This window comes from Branchiostoma lanceolatum, chromosome 10 (assembly GCF_035083965.1).
Source record: "Branchiostoma lanceolatum isolate klBraLanc5 chromosome 10, klBraLanc5.hap2, whole genome shotgun sequence".
Classification (NCBI taxonomy): Eukaryota; Metazoa; Chordata; class Leptocardii; order Amphioxiformes; family Branchiostomatidae; genus Branchiostoma; species Branchiostoma lanceolatum.
Window position 1 is genome coordinate 9,357,180 of NC_089731.1, and position 12,575 is coordinate 9,369,754.

General features: G+C 44.9%; 2 protein-coding genes across 2 annotated transcripts; both read left to right on the forward strand.

The window, feature by feature from the left end:
• The first annotated feature begins 5,783 nt into the window (after positions 1–5,783).
• LOC136443398 (actin-2-like) lies at positions 5,784–7,480 on the forward strand. Its single transcript, XM_066440622.1, has 2 exons — positions 5,784–6,479; positions 6,645–7,480. The coding sequence occupies exons 1-2, from the start codon at positions 5,867–5,869 to the stop codon at positions 7,160–7,162; spliced, it is 1,131 nt and encodes a 376-aa protein (XP_066296719.1). The 5' UTR covers positions 5,784–5,866; the 3' UTR covers positions 7,163–7,480.
• A 3,521-nt stretch (positions 7,481–11,001) lies between these two features.
• Positions 11,002–12,509, forward strand: LOC136443053 (actin-2-like). Its single transcript, XM_066440116.1, has 2 exons — positions 11,002–11,691; positions 11,857–12,509. Exons 1-2 carry the CDS (start codon positions 11,079–11,081, stop codon positions 12,372–12,374), a joined length of 1,131 nt encoding a protein of 376 aa, XP_066296213.1. The 5' UTR covers positions 11,002–11,078; the 3' UTR covers positions 12,375–12,509.
• Positions 12,510–12,575: the final 66 nt, after the last annotated feature.

Consider the following 12,575-nt stretch of genomic DNA (forward strand, 5'->3'; position numbering starts at 1 on the left):
GGGACTTTTTTTTGCTTCACTGAAATAAATAAAAAAATGTCTAACAATCTTGGACGTAAATAATATCATATGTGCTGGGCGTGTCACCCTCGGGCGTAGCTCACGAGTTTCGCCACGCTTCAGTGGTTGATTATATAAACCAAAGATGTTGCGTACATCAACGCGTTATGGGCCCGCCAAACATTTCCTAACCTTTTGTCTTGGTTAGGTAACCTTCAAGTGCTGCTTACGTGTGCGGGAACATTCTACAGTGAAACTGAAAATGATGAAAATGCCTCAGGGAAACCACTGATTCCTATCGTCAGTTCCTTAACCGACGTTAACATTTCTGTGAGCGTCTGGCTCATGACAACCCGTTAAAGTTAAGGGGACAATGCGCCGAATTAACAGGAAACAACAGTGGTTTGTATGTGGTGGAATATGTGCTGTAGCACCTGTTCCGATAAAACGTGCACGTTGTCAGTCGCTCAGTTCAAGAGATCAAGAGCTAGACCCACTCCGCTTTGATACAGCCGGACAGCCTTCTCTGTGCTTTTTGTTCTGTTCTTTCTTTTAAATCTTGATCTTGCAGAATCAAGGGAAGATCTTAAACAACCCAACACACACCACGCACAGTACAAAGTCTACCATGTTATGCGCGATTTGTCCTTTATGATATAAGTACGACCATTGCATACAATGAACAACGGCCAACGCGTACAAGTGCTGTGATGGGAACATTTTCTAGGTGCATCATAAATGTTTGTAAAAATGTGAAACCTTATAGTATATATAAGTTGTGGCTAGCATTAGGTCAAGTATTGCCAAGGCAGTCAGATAGGTCCGTATTAAATGTCACATCTGGACACCCCCCTTTACAACAGAGGCTGCGGCCACCGAGCGAACAAAGGTTTGACAGATCGCTTAAATAAAGAATTACGTGGATAGAGAAGGAATTATTTGACGTTTTGTGTGTTCTGTTGTATTTTAAAAGATGCATCTTGCATCATATTCCAAATATGGATAAAGAACTAATTATTTGACGTTTTGTGTGTTTTGTGGTATTTTAAAAGATACACCTTGCATCATATTCCAAATATGAATAAAGAACTAATTATTTGACGTTTTGTGTGTTTTGTGGTATTTTAAAAGATACACCTTGCATCATATTCCAAATATGAATAAAGAACTAATTATTTGACGTTTTGTGTGTTTTGTGGTATTTCAAAAGATACATCTTGCATCATATTCCAAATATGAAATCAAAGGTCACATAACTCCAATGTTGGTCCCTTCATGGTCTCTCAGCGAACGCCTTCTAGATCACTCCGTCAGGCGACGACATAGTGAATAATCTTACAAGGAATGAGGAATTCTACCAACCTCAATACACCACAGGCTTCCGTCACAGCGCCGATACCGACATCCCAGGCGCTGTCCGCTGTCTTGTCCGTCGAATGTTCCAAAACACGGTGTTTACTCGTACTTGCACGTGTCTTCGCCTGCTGTCACTCTTCAGATATCAACCGCGTGCTTATTGATGCTCATTCGATTTGTTACATTATCATCATCACTTATCTGTCTATCACCTGTTGCCATGGGGATTCCACATCTTGACGTCCAATGAGTCCCCTTCTTCTCTCTTTCAAGATGGGGCCAACCAGGCTGTTACACAACGGTACCGTCAAACGCGTGGAATCAGAAACAGTATGGTTATATCACTGACACAGTGACGCTGAACTAGCTTAAGTGCATGCGACCGTGTGCGTGAGGGAGAGAGAAGGAGAGAAAGAAAGGGGGAAGAGAGAATAAACGCGAGGCACCCCTTTGTTCACAATGGACTGTCCCTGACGAGTTGAGGATCGATCCTTCATCATCCTTATTTCGCGTGAAAGAGATCTTGTAAATGGGTCGTGATCTTGTGTGATTATGTTTTTCGTGAGGACTTGCCTAAGGCACAGTTCGTGCCAGCCATGACAGATCTCCGTGGTTTATGTGATAAATTACACAACTGCTGCCAGTACAGATATGGGTGTGGCGTTATCAAAATCAAATAACGTGACATAATCAAACTACATGGTAAATAATTTGCAACGTTGTATGTACACGCATATGCATAACTATGGGTCAACTATTCTTTCTGACCTCAAATAGTACATGTATTCTCAGTACCTAAATTTGGATACCTTTATGCACGGTCATGCCACAGGATTGGAGTTATCCTACACCGATGAGACAAAATACTACAGACCATGACAATATGCTTTAGGCAAGATGTTGTGTTTCCGGGTACTTGACCAAACCTTGGTCAACCGCTGGCAAGGAACAGAAGGTTTCCAATCTGATGTCTGAAGAGACTTTTTTTCCAACATGCATGTTCTTCTCATTTCTGTGCCAAAGGAAAAAGTGATAAACAGACCCCCCCCCCCAACCCTAGGTCCCCTTTAGGTTGACATCCTGCATGATAGTATATCTATATTTGTAAACTGTCGTTGTTGGTGACTTCAGCCGAAATCTTTAGAAAAGGAAGAAGAAGAAAAAAAGTCCCGACCGACCGACACTATTTTTTTCAGGACTGTAACCGGAAACACAACATTTTTTCCAGGCCTTAGAAGGACTCGTGTGATGCTCGATGCTGACATCGGACGCAGCTGTGATCGTTGCAATCAGAAGCTTCATAACCTTTAATAGCAGGTTAAGAAGGTTATGACGGTTGAGGACGTCGAGCATTTGAATACTCACCTTGGATAGATTATCATACGTTACGTCATCAGGGGTTACACAAGCTCTGAAACGTGATCCGTAATCCTATTATTAGGAAACCTTTATGACGTCACGAATTGAATCAAGGCCGTCGTTACAAACAGTCTGTGGCTATATCATGCTAGCCGCCAGATGGCGTTTATCACTTGTGATCTGGTCACGGCTCACGGCAGTAGTGGTCAGGAAGGCAAGTCGTGTTAGGTAGAGCAGAGTAAATAATCTTGACCTCCCTGTCCTTTTTATTTGTAGGCTGAGATTAACAGAGCTTTACACCTGTGCAGATGTTTTATTCAGACTGGTCAGACATTGTTGCTTGAATATTCCTACACCACACAGCACAGTTTACACATGGACGCCCCTCACATGCGACATTCGACCCAGTCTTCAAGAATTTTGGCCGCACTGCTTTTGGTACCCGCGTCGTAGACACTGGGAGTCGCGGATTATGTTATGCAACCTTCACAAGATTGTGTAAAAAGGCAAACCCTATATTTATAAAAATGATAACGCTGATCTTACTCTCTGGTTTTTGTTCCTCGGTTTCGAGGTTATCAACTGAAGCTAATGTCTATTGCAAGAAACTAGCAAAGTTGCAGTTCCAACGATCGTCTAGGTTGGTAAGATTTGGGCCGAAACAACTCTATTATTTCCCAGCAGTCAAATTAAGCTCTTCTTAAGCAGGTATCTCACTAGGCTGTGCTCACAAGATTATGTCTTTCGCAATTTGGCAGAATCAGGCAAAGGTTCTTAAACCAACGCCATATAATGTCGCCTGAAATGAAATTTTCTGAAAATGCATTCAAAAAAATCGCAGTTGGCAAAATGGCGCAGTCACTGCAAATCTATTTCCGGTGAACCATTGCACATTGGCAACACTGAGATTTACAAAAAAATATACATGTATTCAGTATCTGATTTGGAGCCGAAACTGTGAATGTGACATTCCGATCGCGGCCATTTTGTCTTACTCTCCAAGCAGAGGAGTGGGTCCGGCAGGTTTTTGACGTGTTTTTAGGCGTTTTTGTCGGGCTTTCTACTTTGTCATGGTTTCTTTCTAAAGATAGAAAGAAACCATGACAAAGTAGAAAGCCCGACAAAAACGCCTAAAAACACGTCAAAAACCTGCCGGACCCACTCCTCTGCTTGGAGAGTAATTTTGTCTGTATTTTACCGTGAGCGCGTCGCACGTCAGTGTGACCGGAAGGGAAAATGGGCGAAAGTTCTCAAAGTTGGCGCAACTAGGCGCAGTCCAGTGAGATACCCGCTTTATGACGGACTTATGACAAAGTGGTCTACTACGCGGCAAACACGCATGAGTGTTGCAGCTTGAACTATATAAAGCTCCCAGGAAAGGGCTGGGAAAATTCTTGGGATCTTCGTTGAACGGCGTTTGAAGAAAGCACGCCAGGGAGGAGGAGCAGCTATCTCACACCCTGGTGCAAGGTGTAAGAATACCCACTCACGCAAGTCTATAGAACTTACGGGGAAAGAAACTTCTCAAAATATCGTACTACAGATGTTTAACGTACATATCTGTGTCTTATTCACCTTTCATGACTTGTGTAAGGAAATCATTACATGTAGTATAGATCATTACGATCTATCCATTTTTCGTCGAGTTGTATTTTGACGTCCTTTCTGTTAATGTTATCTTTTTTCCTCCATACTTACATCAGCATGTGTAATTTCAGGCCTGTGTTGTTACGTGTACATGTGTTCATTTATCGTTCATAAGTAAGTACACCACATCAAACTGTGTAAAAATAGATATAGCATCGACAAGTAGTGTTGAAACATGTAATTTTTCAGACACTGATTATTCCAGCCTTTACCTTGAAGTAACCCACAAATATGAGATTTCAGCTTCTTTCCTGACCACTGTGTCCCCGCTTACAACCACTATTGCGTTCCGATATTGCCATTTTTCTTGATCTCTAGTCGCTACAGCATTTATCTTGACCCATTATATTGTTAGCAAGAGTCTTTAAGAATGAAGAGATCTAGAGACTTTGAAGAGTACGATAGGGGACCCGCTAGGGAAAACGTTTTGTAACATCAGCAGTAAAAAAAAAAGTTCAAATACGCAGGACACCGATACATCATCAAGTATTTGATAGACTATCATAAATTTATCATACAGTCCCATGAACTGCCTGCGGATTGTCTATTCTGTACCATTGTTGGTGTGTGTCTGAAATGTAGTCATTGGTGTAACGCTAAGCTTCTTGGTGTTAGTTTAATTGCTTGACACACAAACAACAGGCCATCCTCACACCACTGAGTGGTTCCCTCCTTATACTTAGCAGTTTGTTCTTCGCAGTTCTGTGTGATCGGAAAAGACTGTGTCTCCAGAAGGAGGAGGTCTCGAGAACTAATGAGTCCCATATCACGAGAAATTGCTCAGAAACATTTTAGACGAGTAAGTTCTTATTGTACATCCTAATATAACATCCACGTTACTGTTTGTACAAAGAATGTTCGTGACAAATCAGTGCACAAGTGGGCAAAGAAGCTACGTTCTATTGCAAAACGACATACCAGATCCATTTTAAGACAAACTCCTTCCACCCCTCCCCATCAAAAATGTATACCAGAAACAACCCAGGATCTTGTAAAGCCACTGGACTGTCGTACACAACCCTCCTCCTTCCTGTTTTCAATACACGGGCCAAACGAACAAGACAATTAAAATCTGCTGCAAATTCTGTGTTTTCTCAGTTTGATCCTGGCAGTGACGTTCAGCCAGCATGCCTCCGTCAGTCGAGCTAAATTGGCCGTGATGAGGAATGTCGTGTGTACACTGCCGCAAAGGGAAACCCCAGTTTGGCCTGTTGTTTGCCGAGTGCTTGTCGAGAACCCGAGTTTGGCCTAGTCCTACCCTTGGACAGCCTTCCCGTCACAAGAATTTAGCACGCGAGTTACAAGAAGACAAATCAGCATCGCCATAAGTGGATTTGAAGAGGGGCCCATTCCAAATACGGGCGCTACTTCCAAGAACACGGTGCCGAGCATGTAAGGTACCGGGTATATATACCGGGCCGGATCGCCCTGGTCTTCACTGCAGTCCAAGATTTGCCAGGTTCTTCTCCCAGTTCCAGTGGTGCTACCAGACTAACTCTCCATCATGTGCGAAGAGGAGGTTGCTGCTCTCGTCGTCGACAATGGCTCCGGCATGTGCAAGGCCGGCTTTGCGGGCGACGACGCGCCCAGGGCCGTCTTCCCGTCCATCGTGGGCCGCCCCAGGTACCAGGGCGTCATGGTCGGCATGGGACAGAAGGACGCCTATGTCGGTGACGAGGCGCAGAGCAAGAGAGGTATCCTGACCACCAAGTATCCCATCGAGCACGGCATCGTCACCAACTGGGACGACATGGAGAAGATCTGGCACCACACCTTCTACAACGAGCTGCGTGTGGCCCCCGAAGAGCACCCCGTACTGCTGTCCGAGGCTCCCCTCAACCCCAAGGCCAACAGGGAGAAGATGACCCAGATCATGTTCGAGACCTTCAACACCCCGGCCATGTACGTGGCCATCCAGGCTGTCCTGTCCCTGTACGCCTCCGGCCGCACCACCGGTATCGTGCTGGACACCGGCGATGGCGTCACCCACAACGTGCCCATCTATGAAGGCTACGCCCTGCCGCACGCCATCCTGCGTCTGGACCTGGCCGGCCGGGATTTGACAGACTACCTGATGAAGATCCTGACCGAGCGCGGATACTCCTTCGTCACAACGGGTAAGATGCCTTTCTTCTTACTGAAAGAAAACATATTGTTAAACGTCTTTTTGATCACTTGTTTTCAAATTGTTCTACAGGCTACTGTGACTATGTCTACTGGATAGATTACAAACTCCTATGTTGTTTACAATACTGATAAATTCTTCCCTTGCCTTTCCTCAGCCGAGAGAGAAATCGTCCGTGACGTGAAAGAGAAGCTGTGCTACATCGCCCTGGACTTCGAGCAGGAGATGGCCACCGCTGCCGCCACCTCCAGCCTGGAGAAGAGCTACGAGCTGCCTGACGGACAGGTCATCACCGTCGGCAACGAGAGGTTCCGCTGCCCCGAGACCCTCTTCCAGCCTTCCTTCATCGGCATGGAGTCTGCCGGCATCCACGAGGGCACCTACAACAGCATCATGAAGTGCGACATCGACATCCGTAAGGACCTGTACGCCAACAACGTGCTGTCCGGCGGCTCCAGCATGTACCCCGGCCTGGCCGACCGTCTGCAGAAGGAAGTCACCGCCCTGGCACCCAGCACCATGAAGATCAAGATCGTCGCTCCTCCCGAGAGGAAGTACTCCGTCTGGATCGGCGGCTCCATCCTGGCCTCCCTGTCCACCTTCCAGCAGATGTGGATCGCCAAGCAGGAGTACGACGAGTCCGGCCCCGCCATTGTCCACCGCAAGTGCTTCTAAATGCCAACCGAAAATGTTTAGCTCTTAAACCTGTCATGATGTTCAGTGCTAGATATGTCTCGGTAGTGGAATTTCCCCCTGTTATTGCCATCAAAATAACAATCGATGTAAAAGTGTAAGGGTAAGAAAATTGTGAAGATGACATTGGATACTTCCAGAATGAACACTATGGGATGGGTTCGCTACTTCCGGTATGAAACGCTGTGAGAATAGATACTTCCGTGATGGAACGCTGTGGGTGTAGATACTTCCATGTAACCTGTCTGAAGATGTGTCAGGATGTCTGACGGCTGTGAAATAAAATAGATGTACATCTGACTTTACTTCGTGAAGCTGTTTTCTTGCGTTGAAATGGAGTATCTATCTTAGGGTCTAAATGTTAGAAGGTCCTGTCCTTTTACTATGCCAATTAACTAAGTACCTCAATGTTTGGTCAGACAGTTTCCTTTGTAATTGTAGTCGCCAGTTGTAGGTTAAACAGACAATTGAAACATTATGAACAGTCAAATTGCGATAAATCCACTAGAAAAGATAATCAGGGATTTTTTTTATTTACCTTCCTTTCTTTATTCCCTTACATCCGTGGTCTCTTTCTTTCTTTCTTTGATGAGCCAAAAATAAATAAGTAAGGATTCGAACGAAAAACTCTCCTCTCATAGTTTACACTTCTATCTTTAGCGGTAGCTTGCACTGAAGACGTGCTGTACAAACCTTAACAGACCCTCCTGCAGTGGGATATCCCGCCTAAGTACACATAACGGGGAATCGATTGACTTGATGTAAACAAGGCCGGAAAGCGGCGCGCGGAATGTCCACACAAGACGAGTTAGTAATGGTTTGTAAACTACAAGGCTCTATGTATGGGCATGGGGCTTGTGCTGTAGTAGGGAACGCTGGGTTCACATAGTTCACGTAAGGACAGTTTGCTCTTTCCAAACATACTAGGGGTGCAATACACTACAACCCAACGGTGTGTGCATGTGTCCATGGTTCCTGATAATGTTTGTGTACTCTTACTTATGACATGTACGCATGCACAATCATTGGAGTCGGTGATATGATAATAGCAAGTGAGCAAGAACGACCCCAGCCTAAAGGAAAAAGGAAAGTAACGGCTTGCAGCCAAGAGCCCTCTATACGGAGGCAGTAGAACTGTGACGTCAGTCCCGACAAGTCAGGCCGCACTGACTTGATTATAAAGCTGACACGCGCTCTGATCATTTTTCGTCCGTTTCAACAACAGAAATTCGACCACACTGTAAATCGTACAAGGAAGCTGCAGTATGAGCAAATGTATGTCGTCAATTGCACAACAAAAAAACCCACAGAAAACGGCTTCTTTTGTTGTAGAGTGCCACAGCCAATTACAAAGTCAGAGAAGATAATGTGAAAGGACAAAGATAGAGTTTATTTTTGGTACAACATGTTCTGTGTGTTTAGTCACTTGTTTAATCTTACTGACCTTTTAGATTTCATAGTGAATGCAACTTTATTCGTCCAACTTTTATTCGTATAGTGTACGTTCCATGAATTGTAGGACAACACAAAATTCATATGTCTGATTTTGTTTCTAATAACTGCCCATACAAAGTATTAGCATCTAATGAGGACAAGTAATCAAAAAGTAGAAAATATCAACTATACCAAGTTGTAAAGAATTAATACTAATAAAATGTTTTCCACCTATACTAATAGTACATTTCATTGTTGCTCAAGAGGTGAAGCTGCTATTTTGACTATTCAAGTGGGGAATTAAACTTGTTATCTTTTTGTCCCTTTTAATCATAATACTAGTAATACTTAATCGTAATGATTATTACTTTCATGAATACACATCAAAGTCACATATGTGAGAATATACCATTAATAAATATACCTAAAGAGATGTTTAGCCCAATTCTTTATATTTTTCAAGTGAGAGCTAGAAAGTTCGGATTAGATTAGGATTTTGAATATCTAAAAAATCTTTTAGCAAATCCAACTTGTTTCTCATTACAACTACATGTTTCCCGCCAATATCCTTCTGGCGTCTTTGTCAACCATACACGGCTACTTCGTCAGGCTTCAGTATTAAAAGTAAGGCTTCAAACGTTAAAAGCTCATCAGATTATAAATGAATCTAGTTAGTCCGAATGGACTTGATAGACAGAAGCTAGGAATATCGGATGACCCACCGGACTGCTCATTCTATTTCTGACGTCACGTGTACGTGTGATGTTGTACTAGCAAATATTATGGGATAGCTGATCAATCATCCAACATGGCGGCGCCCAGTAGCATTGAATTCTTAAAGTAAGGGGGGCAACGAGAGATCGTAATCGTATTCGATAAAGATACAATGTATTTCAAACCGGAAAAAACGGCCTGTATGAAGTTAATATGCCCCCTGTACAAAGCCATTACGACGAATGTATCAAATTTGTTTGTCATATGATTTGTTGCCCATTGGCATCGCAGACACATACCCTTATTTGTAAGCTTACTCTGATTATAAAAAGTATGTTTGCAAAATTGCAGCCTGTTGCGTTGGTCGACCCCTATTTTTAACACGAATGTTAGCTTGCAAAGCGTTTGAAGCATTATTTCTATGACTAAAGTTGTTCTGTTTTTTGTGGACCAGTCCAAAGCTATGATAAACACGAACAAGTCGACACCGCGTCAATATTCTGAACCAAGCACATTATTGTTTGTATGTTTCGTTTGTAAGAAACATATGCTTCTTGAACGAACACTCTCGAAAATGAGTTTATTGTTGTATCTTTCAAAGAGACTGGTGTCCTTTGCTCCATCTCTTCACTTAATCTGTCATCTCGGCTGGCATTCAACCCATTGGGACATGAATACACAGTAAAGGTTTGCCAAATGGCAGTTTGACTCAAGCAACTGGATCAAATTTGATAAAATAGAATTTCATCCAGTTGCTTGAGTAACTGCTATGCGGCGTATTTTATAACCTGGATGCCTAACCTTTATCGACATACAGTAAAGGCTCTTTCACAGTTTCGTTTGAACATCAAGGAAGTCTTCAGATGTTAATTTCTATTTCACATTTAGCTTTTGTAGGAAAAAAGCACCGCCTTGCTCCTTTCCACAAATATTCTTCAAAGGTGAACATCGTAACAGGAGACCATTACACTCCTTAAAGTCTTGAGTTGTTTCAGATTTTGTGATGATTCCCTTTCCCACAGAAAGTCCTGTCCTAAAAACGAGTTCTTCTAACGGACAACTTAGGGTGCAGATGTTTGACACATTTAGTATGACGATTTCACAGACTCGGGCATTAACCTCTTTGACATATGCGAACGACAAAGGTAACATAATTATAGTGAGCTTCGTAAATCTGTCTTCATTTGGCATGGACAAGTTACAGACGATTTCAACTTTGATTCAGAATTTACAGACGAGTTTTAGTACGAACCTATATTTTGTATACCACCATAAAAGTTGGTCTCCCGCTTCCTCCAGACTCTGCAGACCCCTAGTGAAGGTTAATGAAAATAAGAAAAAAACTACACATCAAAAAGATATAACATATAAAGTATTCATGTCGATGGAAAGTGTCACACATGGGCAATACCTTCTAAGTGTCACTGTGAGTCTTACCAGCCCACGTGACGTCCGTGTGTCTTGTGAGTAACAGCGCAAACTCTCCACGAATAGCTGGGACAAGCATTCCACTTCCCGCCCGCTGGCAGGAATGTCACACACTAGTCACTCTGCTGTATAGTACCGAGGCCAAAACAGGAGTCTAACCAAACGTCTTCCTTATACGGGCGCTACTTCTGCGAACGCGTTTCTAAAAACTTCAGGTGCCGGGTATATATACCGGGCCGGATCGTCCTGGTCTTCACTGCAGTCCAAGATTTGCCAGGTTCTTCTCCCAGTTCCAGTGGTGCTACCAGACTAACTCTCCATCATGTGCGAAGAGGAGGTTGCTGCTCTCGTCGTCGACAATGGCTCCGGCATGTGCAAGGCCGGCTTTGCGGGCGACGACGCGCCCAGGGCCGTCTTCCCGTCCATCGTGGGCCGCCCCAGGTACCAGGGCGTCATGGTCGGCATGGGACAGAAGGACGCCTATGTCGGTGACGAGGCGCAGAGCAAGAGAGGTATCCTGACCACCAAGTATCCCATCGAGCACGGCATCGTCACCAACTGGGACGACATGGAGAAGATCTGGCACCACACCTTCTACAACGAGCTGCGTGTGGCCCCCGAAGAGCACCCCGTGCTGCTGTCCGAGGCTCCCCTCAACCCCAAGGCCAACAGGGAGAAGATGACCCAGATCATGTTCGAGACCTTCAACACCCCGGCCATGTACGTGGCCATCCAGGCTGTCCTGTCCCTGTACGCCTCCGGCCGCACCACCGGTATCGTGCTGGACACCGGCGATGGCGTCACCCACAACGTGCCCATCTATGAAGGCTACGCCCTGCCGCACGCCATCCTGCGTCTGGACCTGGCCGGCCGGGATTTGACAGACTACCTGATGAAGATCCTGACCGAGCGCGGATACTCCTTCGTCACAACGGGTAAGATGCCTTTCTTCTTACTGAAAGAAAACATATTGTTAAACGTCTTTTTGATCACTTGTTTTCAAATTGTTCTACAGGCTACTGTGACTATGTCTACTGGATAGATTACAAACTCCTATGTTGTTTACAATACTGATAAATTCTTCCCTTGCCTTTCCTCAGCCGAGAGAGAAATCGTCCGTGACGTGAAGGAGAAGCTGTGCTACATCGCCCTGGACTTCGAGCAGGAGATGGCCACCGCTGCCGCCACCTCTAGCCTGGAGAAGAGCTACGAGCTGCCCGACGGACAGGTCATCACCGTCGGCAACGAGAGGTTCCGCTGCCCCGAGACCCTCTTCCAGCCTTCCTTCATCGGTATGGAGTCTGCCGGCATCCACGAGGGCACCTACAACAGCATCATGAAGTGCGACATCGACATCCGTAAGGACCTGTACGCCAACAACGTGCTGTCCGGCGGCTCCAGCATGTACCCCGGCCTGGCCGACCGTCTGCAGAAGGAAGTCACCGCCCTGGCACCCAGCACCATGAAGATCAAGATCGTCGCTCCTCCCGAGAGGAAGTACTCCGTCTGGATCGGCGGCTCCATCCTGGCCTCCCTGTCCACCTTCCAGCAGATGTGGATCGCCAAGCAGGAGTACGACGAGTCCGGCCCCGCCATTGTCCACCGCAAGTGCTTCTAAATATGTCTTTGTCTTTTTATTTCGTAAGGATTTGTACCAAATTTTCGCCATACCTGTTCAAACTCAACGCAGCCCCTGCATGTAGAGAGATGTCTTTCCTGGCGCTACAAGTGAAGAAATCACAGAAACAATGAATTTTATGTTGTGTTTGGCTGATAGCTTGATGCCAATAATACCAGAATGCCGGTTAATGACAGAAAG